Source organism: Gavialis gangeticus, unplaced genomic scaffold (genome assembly GCF_001723915.1).
Source record: "Gavialis gangeticus isolate Ggan-Ray unplaced genomic scaffold, GavGan_comp1, whole genome shotgun sequence".
Taxonomy (NCBI): domain Eukaryota; kingdom Metazoa; phylum Chordata; order Crocodylia; family Gavialidae; genus Gavialis; species Gavialis gangeticus.
In genome coordinates, this window is record NW_017728995.1 from 30299696 (window position 1) to 30314700 (window position 15005).

Below are 15005 nucleotides of genomic sequence, written 5' to 3' on the forward strand. Positions count from 1 at the left end.
CCTTGTAATGCTGCCCAGGACTTGGTAAAAGGGTTATGTTTCCTTATTTAGTATATATATCAGTAAAAAAAAAAACAACAACCCAAAACTTGAGTTGGAAACCCTTCTCCAAATAATCTAGGAAACACAGGTAGAGAGCCAGGGTAGAAGGGCAGCTATAAGGCTAAAACAAATCCCAGAGGCTTTGCAGGATGTGGAATGAGCCCAGCATATTTCTGTGGGGGTGAAAACCTTGAACTCCAAAAGAACATCTCAGAGAAAGCAGCAGTAAAGGCGCTGTATAAAACAAAGGACAAAGCCTTCGAAGGCAGAGCAAGAAGAGACTAGAGGAAATCTATGGATAACACGGCCAAAGAAGTTGAAGCAATCACTGAAAGACGTGAGAATAGCATGCTTTATCAACTCAAGATCCAAACTGGCAAGTACACACCCGCCGGAGGAGAAACAAGGAAAGACCATAATAGCAGAAAAAGAACAAGGGCGGCTGAGGGGAAGCTAAGGGGGAACCAAGCTGGTTGTTGGCTTGAAAGACTTTGTGTTGATCCAACCTTCACCCTATGAACAACCATTAAAGGCAACATCACATGGAAAAATCACTCATCATCAACTTCCTTAGTTTTACAAAGCATTTAGCAGGTTCCAATGAGATCCACTTGGGAGCATCGTGAAGTGCGATGACATGCCAAGAGAAATCAGCAGCAGCAAGACGTTCTCCCAAGGCGCAGCTTACACAGTTAAAAGGAACCTTTCACTCGAGCCTGTGTTTATGTAACTTAGATGCGGGTGTCAAACAAGGCTAAGTTCTCTCCCTTCACCTATTTGGCATTGCCACCGACTTCACAGGAAAAAAAGTAGATGGATGCAAATGCAGACATCGCATCGCTGAAGAGCTGTACATGGGAAGATGGAGATTTTGTTAATGACACAGCTCTTCTAAGCAGCGGGACACAGCTCACAAGACGGCTGATTTTGCAGAAAAGGTGGGGCAATCGTCAGTTATGAAAATGTAAAGCTAACCTGAGTCCCAGTAGCTCCCAACCCAACCTCACACTGGAAAGTAGAGGGACAAGAGGAACAACAGAAATAACAAGCAGGAAATCCTGTTACAAACAGCAATTAACAATTTACATCAGAAAGATCGAAGTGCGACATGTGTTAAGGATGAAGCCAGAGGGGCCACCATGGCAGGTGTGCCAATGGGCAGCTGAAGACCCAGGTAAAATTGGCTGACTGAAATAATTCTTCCATGGAGCGGTCACTGGACTTTACAGAGAACCTGTAAAGGGGATCAAGGGGATGGCAATAACGGAGTCTCTTTTGTTCCCTAAGCTACATTTGACAATGTGGAAAGGATGCAGATTAAGAACATAGGTTTTTTTAAGCAAACCAATTCTTCGAAGAGTTGGGTTACAAACGACGTAGAACCTTGCAACCTAGAGAGAGAAATCCCCAGGAATTTCAATTCTCACCCCCAGAGTGAGGAATGTAAATCAATCTGCCAGCCTAGTAAGGAAGGAAGGAAAAAGCGGTAGAAGCATCTCGAATCAGATGGCAACGGCAGTGTCTCACACAGCCCTGGGAATATCAGACATGACGGTGTTCTGCTGGTCTAACAGCCTACCGGCGAACAGTCAAAGCTACATAAAAACGTGCCCTCGGCAGCCATTCAGAGCCCAACCTACTGATTAAGGCAGTTTAGCATTGACTGATCGGTGTAATAAGGCATTAGACTTCTATGCTGTGTTTTGAACCTGCAGCAAATTGAGGCAGCAAAGTGATACTTCAACATTTTGCTGAAATAAAAGCTTAAGAGCGCAGTCTGATCTACTCACCCTTTTCGTTGGCCTCTACTGAAAGTTTCTTAATGTCCTCAGCCAGCATATTCGGCAAGTTCTCTTGTCCATTCTCTGCCTCATTATCATCAAACTGAGCTTCTATAATGACATCCGGACTATCAGCATCTCCTCTCACTGTCGCTCGAGGAAGGCAAGTCCTCAACAGCTCCTCGGGGACCTCTGATTCATGTGTGGCTTCTGTTTCCTTGTCATTGCCATCTGGCTTTATTACCTGAAGTAACAGGGGGAGAGGCATGCTAAATCACTGGACTGAAGAAAGAAAACATTATCTCTCCTCTTTCATCTGTGCTCCTAGGGGGGTGCAAAAATGAATGATGGGTGGCTGGTGGCACAGTGCAACTGCCATGCAATTAGATATGGAGACTGCACAGTTCCTCGCTAGGGAAGGATGGAAAGAAATTCTTGGGGAAAAAGGCAGCTTTTTGCAATACACCCACAGAATATTCCCACCCGTCTCCCACACCCAGAGCACCCGCTGCAAAGGCTGGACCGAGAAGACTGGCCAGTGTAATTCCTCCTCATACTCAAAACCAGGGGCTGCTTCCTCTCCGACTATGGCATCTTCCACCCTCACCCCCAAGCTGTGGGTTAATTCTGCCTTTACTGGAAGCCCCCACTAGCTTAGGGGTACTTTTTTAATTGGGTCTAGCCTGCCACTTCTATCGGATGGACTCAGGATTTTATTCCTGAGCTGACTTGGATCAGGAAGAGCCCCTTTCACGAAAGCCCATCAACACAGGTAAGGGAACAGCACAGAGAGAGTAAGCATCATCACGAGCCGGTATGCCACCATCCTAAGCCTTTTCTGTTGTTTTAAGTTGTCAAATCTTTACATGTAGAGAGAAGCACAGAGAAAAAGCATCTGGGATTCTCCATCCCAGCATCAACTGAAGTGCCAGATAAAAATCACCTGAATCACTCACTGGGTGAGCTTTCAAATGACAGGTTAAGGCTTCAATGCTTTGTAATGCATTGCTCAGCCTCCCTCAGTCTCTCTATGTACATTTATTGCACCAGAAACTCCCAAGAAACTCTGCTGCAGTTCCCAACTTGCTGAGGCAGAATATGAAAATCCTTTGCCATTCCAGAAAGAGAAGCCTGGATGACCTTCATCATACAGTCCAGTTGCCTTATAGCACTGAACAGGACAGCTCCCGGTCATCAGGAACCACTGAAACTGGGCTCCACGCATGCCACCTGAAGACGAGTCCGTCGCACTAAAAAAACAAGCATCTAAATCGCTTTACACATTTTAGTGACTGAGAAATGAAATACAGCCCTTGGTCCTCTCCAGGTGAGCTCTGTAAGACTACCAACACACGGCTAGAAAAATGCTTTCAAGCAGGGGCCCTGCCCTGCCATCTTTTCATAATGTACAATAAAAGCAACAAAAAAAAAAAAAACCCCGCTTAAGAGGGGGCTGATTTCAAGTCTCTCTTTTAAAAAGACTAAGATGACATTATTCTGAACTCCCGTTACCTTTTGTGACTCAGCTTTTCATCTCTATTTTCATTCTTTAATATGTATATCATTTGTTTCCATAGCAGGTTTTGAATCAAACAGTAAATGGTGAAAAAGAGGGGAAAGTCTGGCAGAAGGTGCAAAAAAATGGCTGATTATTAAACCTGGCTACATTCAGTACATAAAATACTGACACACAAAGGTCTGGGCAAGAACAGTCTATTAGATTAGAGAGCTGACCGGGTGCCACACGCTAGTGACTGTGCCAGTGTGGCTATCCAAAAAAGCAAACTAGTGTCAACAGTAATCTTTGGACCCTAACATGGTCAGATGGATATGTGTTCAGCTCTTAAACTTGAATTGCACCAGATGTGTGCAAGTGCGCAACTGAAGTTGCAGTTCATTTTAGGCTTCACCTGAATTCCTTTCTTGCTGAGTGAGCCTCTTGAGACAATGCAAGAGATGGCCCGGGCACTAAACTATGTCCTCCTATAGCTGCTGCAGCTTGCAATGTCAAATATACTGGAATAATGGCCAATACTGCCTCAAGCATCATCTCTTCAGTGCCACGTTATAAGAAGAGCTTGCAAGGAATGAGATGGAAGGTCCGATGAAGTGAAATATATGCTACCTGTGATGAGACGCCAAGTTTTCCCGAAACCTCAACACAGCTGATAGCACTGACTAGCATAATATTCCCTATAGCATAAATCAAAACCCCTAGCCACCTTTGGATCCAATCAAAATGAAATAGTGTCACCTGAAGCAGGGTCATTAGTACAATTCTCAGGAGCCTGCGAAGCAGGGACTTTGGCACCCAGCCGACACCAGAGCAGTAGAACATGCCGATTCTGTCTTGCATCAATTTCTAGACACCAAAGCCAAGAGACACAACTGTGGTCATTCAGTCTGACCTCAGGCACAACGGGAGGCCACAGAAGTCACCCTGCGTTGAGCTGTACATACAGTGTAAGACCAAACTGCTGCCCCAGAATCACAAAGTCCGAAGCGAGGACAGGTGTATTCCACCTAGCATGAGCAGCAATGCTCATACCATCCAACAAGACTGCAGGTATGTCACAGCAACAGCACCCTTACGGATTAAGAGCAGCATGCTTGAATATCACCCCGGATTCAACTTCCATGTTACGTGGCACCCCAAAAGCATCACAGACTACTAAAAGTCCTTCTGTTGTTTCACTTCACTTTCATATTCCTCTCGTTCACATCTGCAGTAACTCTGAAAGTATAATACAAGTATATATAAAAGGTGAGCTTAAAACTAAATATACAGTCAACTAATTTGGAGCATTATCAGATTAAGAAGGGAGCCCTCTTCTCTCTTTTGCAATGTACCGCGCATGGCATTGACTGAAAACGAAGGCATCTCCCACCGCTGTGCATTCGTGAAATGAAAACCCTGTTGCAATGCAAACATCTAAGGATGCAGAGTTAAAGCTTCTTAAAGACCTCTAGCTCTGAATTTCTTGATTTTGGTGCCATCAAAGTCTCCGCCTGATGGCATTATTATTTTTGCATGCTCTTTAATTGAAAAGAACCTCTTAATAAGCATTTTGTTGAAAGCCAGTTGCTTATTTGAATGTCTGATCCTCAAGAGAGTGGTGGAAGAGATTTTCTTCCAGCTTTACACAAACATCCTCCTCTGAACGAGCATCGGGTTTCTGCCCCACAGTGATTGCTTTGGAAAGTTATAAGCCACTGAAAAGAAGGTCTTTGAATGAAAGTGCCATCTCAACCAGAACTGAAATCAAAACAGCTAGTGGGCAAGTGCATCCTGGCATGAACAAGGCGTCTGGGCAGCGTGATGGCTACCTTCTTTCTGTGTTCTGCATGGTCTAGAAGTAACCGTCAAGTGAACAATTGTCCTTACTCGTGAGCAATTCATTCCAACAAGAAACGGACCCAGCAGTTTGTGTCTGAAAGCACTAAGCTACCTACCCAGCTACAGGAGAGCCGGCTTTGTCTCCCAGCAGTAATCCTATCTGAGGCCTGTTAGTTCCACACATTCCATAGACTTCCCACTTGCGCTCTCTCATCCACATACTGACAAAGCCTAGTCCTGCTGATTTTTTGAAAAACCAGGGCTTTTCTAGTGACTGCCTCTTCAACGGCAATATTTAGCAACTCCCCCAATGCATTCAGAATCCAGCGATTAGACTAGAGGCTGCTGGGACGCCCTGTGCAGACGGAGCCCTGCACAAGCAATGATGGGGGGCTGTTTCCAGAAAAGCAGGGATGCTGCAAAGAATTAAGGGGTCCTCGGGGCAAGAAACTCAACAGGAGTGTCCAGCACGCCACCGTGGTAAAAAGGGCCAATGCAGTGGTTGCCCCACATTTTCAGACTCCAGGCACACCTCAGAATATGCCCAACTCTGAAATTTTCATGCAGTTTTTTGACTACCGGAAAATAATAGTGCAATTTTTCTGTTGCAAAGACCTCAGGAAGATCACAACAAGCCAGAATGTTTTTAACACTCTGAATTCCTGGTTGAAATCTCTGGGTTTATGCTGTGAATCCTGTTTGCACACTTCCCAATGCTAACTTTGAGTGACACACTGTGGCACCCGTGAAAGGATCCCGAGGCATCCTGGTCGAGAATCACTGGTCTAATGCAACCCCCCGTTGCCTGAACAGAGGGACAACGAGAGTTAGCAAGGCGGTGATTTTATTTCTGAACACAGCACTGGTGAGCCCAATACTGAAAATGCTGTGCCTGGCCCTGCTGTCCACGTCGTGAAAGGATGCTGAGATACTGGAGGGGGCACAGAAAAGAGTGATGGAGCGAAGAGAAAATACCATACAAATTTCAAAAGGAGGACTGGGAAATGACTGGATTCTGGTGTCTAAGTGCCGACGGTAGAGAGAAAACACTGGTGCTGAAGGGCTTTGCAATCTCTAGCAGACAAAGGCAGATGATTAAACCACACAAATAAATTATCATAGGGAGAGGAGGATTCTCCATCTCTGGGAATCTTCAAATCCAGACTGGGTACCTTTCCGGAAGATGCTTTAGCTAAACCCAAGTTACGCTTTAGTCACCCCCAGTAATTACACGCAATATAGGGTAGATGGGTGAAATGTAATGGCCTCTGATGGGTGATCTCACGGCCTCTTCCTGTCTTGAGCTTTCCGAATCTATGGCAATTCTGAAAATCCAGACTGGAAGGGGGTTATTTTGACTGGAGATACAACTGAAGACAGGGAGCTTTGGATGAAAATACCATTTCACCCTTAAACACAGCGTTGCCACCACAACACTGATACAAACACCATAGTTCGTACCATCACTGTGGAACGCCTGCATCTATTAATCCATCGGTGTTTGCCATTTTAAACAGACCTGACTTGAAAGCTCAGTCCCTAATGTTCACTTGCTGCGGAGTTGATAATAGAGACTGGCTAACGGGGTAGGGGTGCTGTCAGAACACATTTGCAAAAGGCAGAGCCAAGCTATCTTGAATAGCAATAGCTTTGCAAACAGGATCTGAAAGAAAAAGGGGAAAAAAGAAAAAAAAAGGCAGCTACACCAACGCCTGCTCTAATTCATTCTTGGCTAAATAAAGGATGGTACTTCCAGTAAGAGGAAAAACACCTGTCCCCATCACCTTCCATCTCTGCTGTAATCTCACTCGCACCAAATGGCATTGGCAATGGCAAGCACTTAATAAAAGCAACTGGCTTCAAATCGGAGCAGTTAAGGATTTCCATTCGACGCGCGCCGACGCAGCACGTCACTTCTAAGGACCTGGGAACACACGTCACAAGCCTGCAGGATGGCTCCCGGTTTCTATTTTATGTATTTATTTGTTGCTGCTCAGATTTATATCCTGCCCTCCTGCAAAAAGGCCCATGGCAGCTGTGGCTGTGGACTCCCCATCCTTGGAGGTTTCTAAAACCCAGTTGGACAAAGCTTTGGCTGGGATGATGTAGTTGGGGCTGGTCCTGCTTTGAGCAGGGGGGTTGGACTAGATGTGCCCTCCTGAGGTCTCTTCAACCCTCATTGACTATGATTCAGTGATCTCTGAGGGACACAAGAGGGTTACGTGCAAGCAGTTTCCAGGCTGCTTTCCTCTGATATTCCCCAGGTGCCTAGGAGTCTGAAACAGGGGTGTAGGTTGTAGCCGTGTTGGTCTAAGGACACAAGCAAATGAGGATCTTTGGGTGACTCTGATATCTTTTATTAGACCAACTCAAATAGTTGGAAAAATTCTTGTTTGCAAGCTTTCGGGTATAAATACCTTTTGTCAAGCTGAGGTCTGAAAACCCCTCACACACATGCTTTTGAAGCAAGGTGCTGAGATTTTGCGGCCAGACTGAACTCTGTAAATTCTAAAAACCACTCGCTGTCCTTGTTCCCAGTACTCAATTCACACCATGCTCCCTTTTGCAGGGACAGCCATCCCCACGCCCCTGCATCAGCATTTATGCTAGCTAACCACCTGCCATGGAGGTCTCTCTAAACTGCCGAGTTCAGAGGTGGCTAGCACTCATTCGTGTAGCTTGAGTGTGGACAACTGCATTGAAAAGCCGTAAGATGGCTACCCTCTAAGAGCTCTTGGGTGCTCAGTGATGCTCACCAATTTATCCAGATGTAGCACTAGGACTTCTGGAGATGCATCCCCATGGGTCCGTGCACTGCAGTAAGCTCAGCAAGGCCACAAATCTTTCCCAGTGCATAGTGGGTGAACACAGCTGCCCTTCTGGGCTGGCAGGGGGAACTGGGGGAAGGTATTGGGGGATTACCAAAACTTGAGTGATTTAAGCCTGCACCCTACTATAAAGCAGGCAGGTTACCAACTGTAGTGAATGCCTCACTTGGGTTTTAGCCTACAAAACTAGATTCGCCAGCCTGTCCACAGTGTAAGCACCACTAGATTTGGGGCAGAGGATTGTGTGTATGGACAGACAGAGAGGCTGGAGCTATAACTGGGTAACAGCCTGACTTACCTCTGCAGCCAAGACGTGTCCTTAAACAGTTCTCCTCTCTCACCACTCCACTCTCATCTTATTTCCCACTGACAACTCCCATCCCCAGGCTCTCTGCTCGTCTCCTTTCCCCACGTTAGTCTTTCTTTCATGAGCCGAGAGTACACAGCATGCTTGCTACAAGGATCACATTTTCATTTTAGCTCTGGCCCTTGCTTTTCCGACCTCTCTTCTACATAAACCTACAACACAAAGGCGAAAGCCAACAACTCTGAGATCTTTCTGTACTCTCAGGAGCCACGCAAGCTTACACAGCTCTATCCATGTGCACACTCTTTCAGCCAAAACTCTTGGAAGACAGAGGAGTTGTCAGACATGAAAGCAAACTCAGGCCTTATCTTCACTCTCTGGTTCTGACACTGGCCTAACATTTGTTTCTACAGCCTGCAGATCTGATGCTGAAATCTCCTTATCCCAAACCTACAGTACTTCTAAACAGGCTTTGCATCATCTCGTTATCGCTAGCCACAAGGTGCAACTGCCTCAGCTGCACTCCCGATGCTGATCCTGGTAGGAGGAGAACAAAACCCCCTTCCATGAGCTCCCCGAAAAATCTAGCATTTTAAGGGCAGTATCTGAAGGCCAGATAATGCCAAGGTCATAGGTTTGCTCCCTTTAGAGATTTCATAAACATTAGGGCTGGAAGGGACCTCGAAGATCATCGACCCAGTGGTCACAATGCACCGCAATGATTGACTTCCATCAACTACCACTCTCTGGGTCCGACCTCAAAGCTAGTTCCCCAGCCAGCGGACTGTGATGTAGCTGAGGCCGCAGTTGGCCAATTTTTCTATGAGATGATCATGGGATACCAGATCGAAGGCTTTTTTAAAAACAAGATACATGACAACAATCTCTTCTCCCTTGTCCAGGTGGTATGTCACCTGGTTGTAGAGGGAGATGAGATTGGTCAGGCAAGACCTACTCATGCTGGCTGTTCCTCAGGATGTTGCCATCAGCTGGCTTGTCAAGAATGGTCTCTTTGATAATTTTTTCCAAGATCTTCCCCGGGATAGAGGTCAGGATGATGGGCCTGTAGTTTCCCAGATCTACTCTCCTCCCTTTCTTGAAGATAGGCACCACATTGGCCTTCTTCCAATCTTCGGGCACTTCACCTGAGTGCCACGAGTTCTCGAAGATCCATGCCAGGGGCTGAGCTATGATGCTCGCCAGCTCCTTGAGTAACCTGGGGTGTAAGCCGCCTGGGGCAGCTGACTTAAAGGTGCCCAGCCTCTCAAGGTGTTCCTTCACATGGTCTACATTGATGAAAGATAACAGTTCTCCCTCACCCTGGCCGTCCCATACCCTATTGAGCAGGGGCATCCCTTGGGGCTGGTGAAAATACCCATTAAGCAGGTTGGCTTTTTCCTGGGTGTCGGTTGTCAGTTGTCCCATATGGTTTAGCAGGGATGCAAAGTTACCCTTGCTTTTCTTCCGGCTCCCCACAGATCTAAAAAAGGACTTTTTATTGTCCTTGATGTATGTAGCCAGTTGGAGTTCAGACACAGCCTTGGCCTTCCTGGTTTGCTCCCTACAAGTCTGAACCAGTTCAGAGTACTCCTCCTTGGAGGTGGATCCAGTCCTCCATCCTCTGCAGGTCTTTCTTTTTAGATGCAAGGGGTCCACTAGTTCCCTGCAGAGCCAAGGGAGCTGCTGTGGCCTCTTGCTGCCTTTCCTCCAAGAAGGAATAGACATTGCTTGTGCCTACAGGATTTCTCCCTTGAGGAGCAACCACTCATCCTGAACTCCCCTCCCCTTCAGGTTGTGGTCCCTTAGGGCCTTGCCAACAAGCCTCCTAAGCTTTCAAAGTCAGCTTTCCTGAATATCAAGGACTTCTGCATTGCTGACTGACTTGTCACCTTTACAGCAGATGGTGAAGGTGATCAGCTCATGGTCGCTGTCTCCCAGCTTCCCTTCGATTGTTAGGTTGCTGATTAAGTCATCCCCCATTGCCAGTACCAGGTCAAACAGCGCTTTGCCTCTTGTTGGTCCATAGACTTCTTGAGTCACACAGAGCTCATCCACACACATGAGGAAGCATTTGCTCACTCCCCTGCCTCTTTTATTTATTTATTTATTTATTTATTTATTTATTTATTTTTACAGACTGAAAAGTAGACTTCAACCCCCTCAGGGAACTCATGAGCAGGATCCCCTGGGAAGCCAGTCGGAGGGGGAGAGGAGTCCAGGAGAGCTGGCGGTACTTGAGAGAAGCCTTACTGGGAGTGCAGGACCAAACCATCCCGATGGGCAGGGAGACTAGCAAGTGTGGCAGAAGACCAGCTTGGCTTAGTTTCCTGAAGAGTCCCCTGCTAAGTCACAAAAAGGAAGTTTATAAGAAGTGGAAACTTGGACAAATGACTAGGGAGAAGTATAAGAGCATTGCTTGAGCATGCAGGGATGAAGTCAGGAAGGCCAAAGCACAACTGGAGTTGCAGCTAGCAAGGGATGTGAAGGGAAACTAGAAAGGTTTCTACAAGTATGTTGGTAGCAAAAGGAGGATCAAGGAAAGTGTGGGTCCCTCACTGAATGGGGGAGGCAACCTAGTGACAGGATGCAGAAAAGGATGAAATGCTCAATGCCTTCTTCACCTCAGTCTTCACAGGCAAGGTCAGGTCCCCAACTACTGCACTGGGCAGCACAGTTTGGGGAGGATGTGAGCAGCCAACAATAGTGAAAGAACACTAACCTGTTCTTTCACTATTGTTGGCTGCTCACTATTTAGCACATCTGGACATGAACAAGTCCATAGGGCCAGTTGGGGATGCCCCTAAGGGTGCTGAGGGAGTTGGCTGATGAGATTGCAGAGCCATTGGCCATCATGTTTGAAAATTCATGGCAATCAGAAGAGGTCCTGAATGATTGGAAAAAGGGCAAACATAGTGCCCATATTTAAGAAAGGGAAAAAGGAGGATCCAGGGAACTCCAGACCAGTCAGCCTCACCTCAGTCCCTGGAAAAATCATGGATCCTCAAGGAATCTATTTCAAAGCACTTGGAGGAGAAGAAGATGATCAGGAACAGTCAACATGGATTCGCCAGGGACAAGTCATGCCTGACCAACCTGATTGCCTTCTACGATGAGATGACTGGCTCTGGGGATGCAGGGAGACGAGTAGATGTGGTGGACCTTGATTTTAGCAAGACTTTTGATACGGTCTCCGACAGCATTCTCCCAGGCAAGCTTAGAAAGTACAGGCTGGATGAATGGACTGTAAAGTGGATGGAAAACTGGCTCGAGCATTGGGCTCAGAAAGTGGTCATCAGTGGCTCAATGTCTAGTTGGTAGCTGGTATCAAGTGGAGTGCCCCAGGGGTCGGTCCTGGGGCCACTTTTGTTCAGTGCCTTCAACAACTACCTAGAAGCGCGCCCAACGCGCACCCCCACCAAATCTGCAGATGACACCAAGCTGGGGGGAGTAGTAGATACATTGGAGGGGAGGGCTGGGATTCAGAGTGACCCAGACAAATTGGAGGATTGGGCCAAAAGGAATTTTATGAGGTTCAACAAGGACAAGTGCAAAGTCCTGCACTTCGGAGGGAACAGTCCCCTGCACCGGTACAGGCTGGGGCTGACTGGCTGGGCAGCAGCTCTGCAGAAAAGGACCTGGGGGCTATAGTGCACAAGAAGGCGGACTGGATACGAGCCAGCAGTGTACCCTTGTTGCCAAGAAGGCTGACGGCATCCTGGGCTGCATTGGTAGGAGCGTTGCGAGTGGGTCAAGGGAAGTGATTCCTTCCCTCTATTCAGCACTGGGGAGGCCACATCTAGAGTACGGTGTTCAGTTTTGGGACCCCACTGCAGAAAGGGTATGGACAAATTGGAGTGAGCCCAGCGGAGGGCAACAAAAATGTTGCCGGTGCTGAGGCATTTGACTTACGAGGAGAGGCTGAGGAACCTGGGCTTCTTGAGTCTAGAGAAGACTGAGGGGGATTTGATAGCAGCCTTCAACTCCCTACAGGGGGTCCAAAGAGGAGGAGCTGGACTGTTCTCAGTGGGGGCAGATGACAGGACAAGGAGCAATGGGCTCAAGTCACACCAAGGGAAGCTGAGGTTGGATATCAGGAAAAACTCTCTTGCTAGGAGGGTGGCAAAGCATTGGAACAGGTTACCCAGGGAGATGGCAGACTCTTCATCCTTGGAGATGTTTAAGACCTGGGTAGGCAAAGCCTTGCCTGGGATGATATAGTTGGGGCTGGTCCTGCTTGGAGCAGGGGGTTGGACTAGATGTGACCCCCTGAAGTCCCTTCAACACTTATTTTTACTGTTCTATTATTCTAGGACACTTGGCTGGGATGGTTTAGTCAGGCGTGAACCTGTTCTGAGCAGGGGGCTGGATTAGATGACCTCACATGGTCCCTTCCAACCCTACTTTCCTACAATCCTATGGTATTACCACCCCTCAAAACATTTCACTTTTAATGTTATTCCATGCTATTTAAGGGGGCCACAATAAATTAAATAGTTCCTTCCATGCAATTGTGTACATTGTACTTTTTTCACAGCACAGTCGAAAGCAGAGAAAGGAATGTTCAGAAAAAAAAACATCCAAAAGAGCATTGCTGTTAGCATGGGACACGGCAGGTGGTACCACAAGGCTGCCACAGCCAATATTCTTATGAAGCCGGCATTAGAGCAGGAGCGGGTGCTGCATTATAAATGCAGAGGAGGCCTCACTCAAAATAGGCCACACTCCCCAACTTGCTTTGAAAGCAGGGCTGTTAATGGCATCTGGTCATGACAGCACAGAAAGCTTCTAGGACCTCAAAGCCAAAGAGACATCTCTCTGCTGACAGGGAGGGCGAGTGCTCCAGACCAGCTGCACAATAACCAAACTGCATGGTGATGGTAACGCTAGGAAAAGAAACACCACATCTGCACGCTGTTCTCTCCAGGGCTTGGCCTTTGGAAGGACTTGGAAGATCCTCCAGGTTTGTTTCCACCAGAAGCCTGCCCCACAAGGCCTCCACGTACTGCACATGGCACGTGCTTGTTGTGGCCACCTCGGCAACAGCTTCACCCCCTCCACTCTACTCAAGCTCTTGGGTCGAAAAATGGATCAGGTGCTCAAAACAGATGTTTGCCCATGCTCATCCTCCTTGCATCAAGCCCCACGGAGTACGGATACTCAAGCAGAAGCAGTGCGTGCAAATGGACCTTGCAAATGCAGTGGGTGCCACCAAGGCCAACGTGCCCACTCAGGCCAATGTCAGTCACACAGAGGGTTTTGCTGCAGTGCTCAGCACAGCGATGTGCAGCGGATGACAGACCCAAGCCCATCGCACGACATCTAGCAGAGAAGGATCCCAACCAGCAAGGTGCAAGAGATTCGCCCGAGCACCCAGACTTTAACTTAAGCAAAGATCACCCTTCCCTACCCTCAGCCCACAGCCAGGCTCCCACAGTCCAACTGAGCACACACTGGTCCTCTCCCCTCCTACAGGGCCTCTCGCAGAAGAACTGGCAGTCTCCCTGCCGGGCCCTGGTGAAATGCTCTCTGTACCCTGGGTCTCTCTCTCTCGCCTGCTCTCTGCAAGACCTCCCACTTTGGTGCATCTCATGAGCAACGCGCTGCACTCCAGGCCACAACTGACTGGAAACTGGAGTGTAACGCAACAGGGCCCAGCGACGAGGCTGCCAGAACATCTTGGTTTGAAACATCACAGAAAACACTCGGCCCTATATTCTCAACAGTAGCCAGGAAGCAAAAGTATGGAACAGTTTTGAGAACTGTATTTCAAAAGTCATTTAAATCAAATTATGCCCCGTCCACACTGGCAACGAAACCCTTCCTGCTAACTGGAACTGGTTTGCGCTTTTCGAGTTTCTGGGTTTTCTTTTCTTTTCTCTTTATTATCCCCTTTTTGGTTTAACATTTAAAAATCTGGTTCCCAGCCATCTTTTTTTTCCTTTTTTGGTAGCGTGGATAGGCACTGCTCTGCTGCAGTGATGGGAGCCAGCACAAAACCCTACAACGCACAGGGCCTTTGAATAAATCACTCAAGATGGGTGGATTAGAGAAGAGAGAGAGGCAAGTTTACATCTTGAGAGACCATGCTTGAGAAGTCCCTGGATTTCCAGCTAGCTACAGAAACCAGAAAATGTCCATTTTGTTTCTTAAGCTACAGGGCAAGCAAACTAAGCCCGATCTGTACCACTTGCAGCTTTTCCTGCAACATAAAAATCATCACCAAAAGAGACTGTTGTTTCATCATATCCCTTCCCCATCGCCCAAAAAGAACCTGGATGTGCCGGTTTTCTATCTGACAGCCAAACCAGTCCATACAATTGGCTCACGCACAAGCCGTGTACCGCACGTGATGGTGTTTTGGGGTTTGGATTTTTGGTTTTTGGGGGGAGATGGGTTTTTTTTTTAACAATGCAAGCAAGTACGAAAACCATATTTCCTGGAATAGGAAGATGGTCTTTGAAGGGTTTATTCAACACTTCATAAGCTGGACGAGTCTGTACTCACACGTGCCCTGCAGAGGAAAGGAACGTCGACAATACAAATCCATTCTAGCATCGCCGTCGGAGCCTGGCCAAGAAATTTGCATGCTGCTGCCTCCCAAGGCTATAAGCATGAAAAGCTTTGTTCAGAGCTGCGTCAGAGTCGCCCTCCCTGCGTGCCCAAGGAAATCACCCCTGCCCGGTCCTTCTTTTTTGTGCCACAGGAAAGTA

The 15005-nt window shown here is 47.5% G+C and overlaps 1 protein-coding gene across 2 annotated transcripts in view; it reads right to left on the reverse strand.

Moving 5' to 3' along the window:
• The window catches only part of DIS3L2 (DIS3 like 3'-5' exoribonuclease 2), a 288990-nt gene that overhangs the window by 193183 nt on the left and 80802 nt on the right, over positions 1-15005 (reverse strand). For both annotated transcript variants that reach the window (XM_019503424.1, XM_019503425.1), the window contains exon 7: positions 1833-2067. In XM_019503424.1, the coding sequence (XP_019358969.1) occupies positions 1833-2067 (235 nt within the window). The remainder of the gene's footprint in view (positions 1-1832; positions 2068-15005) is intronic.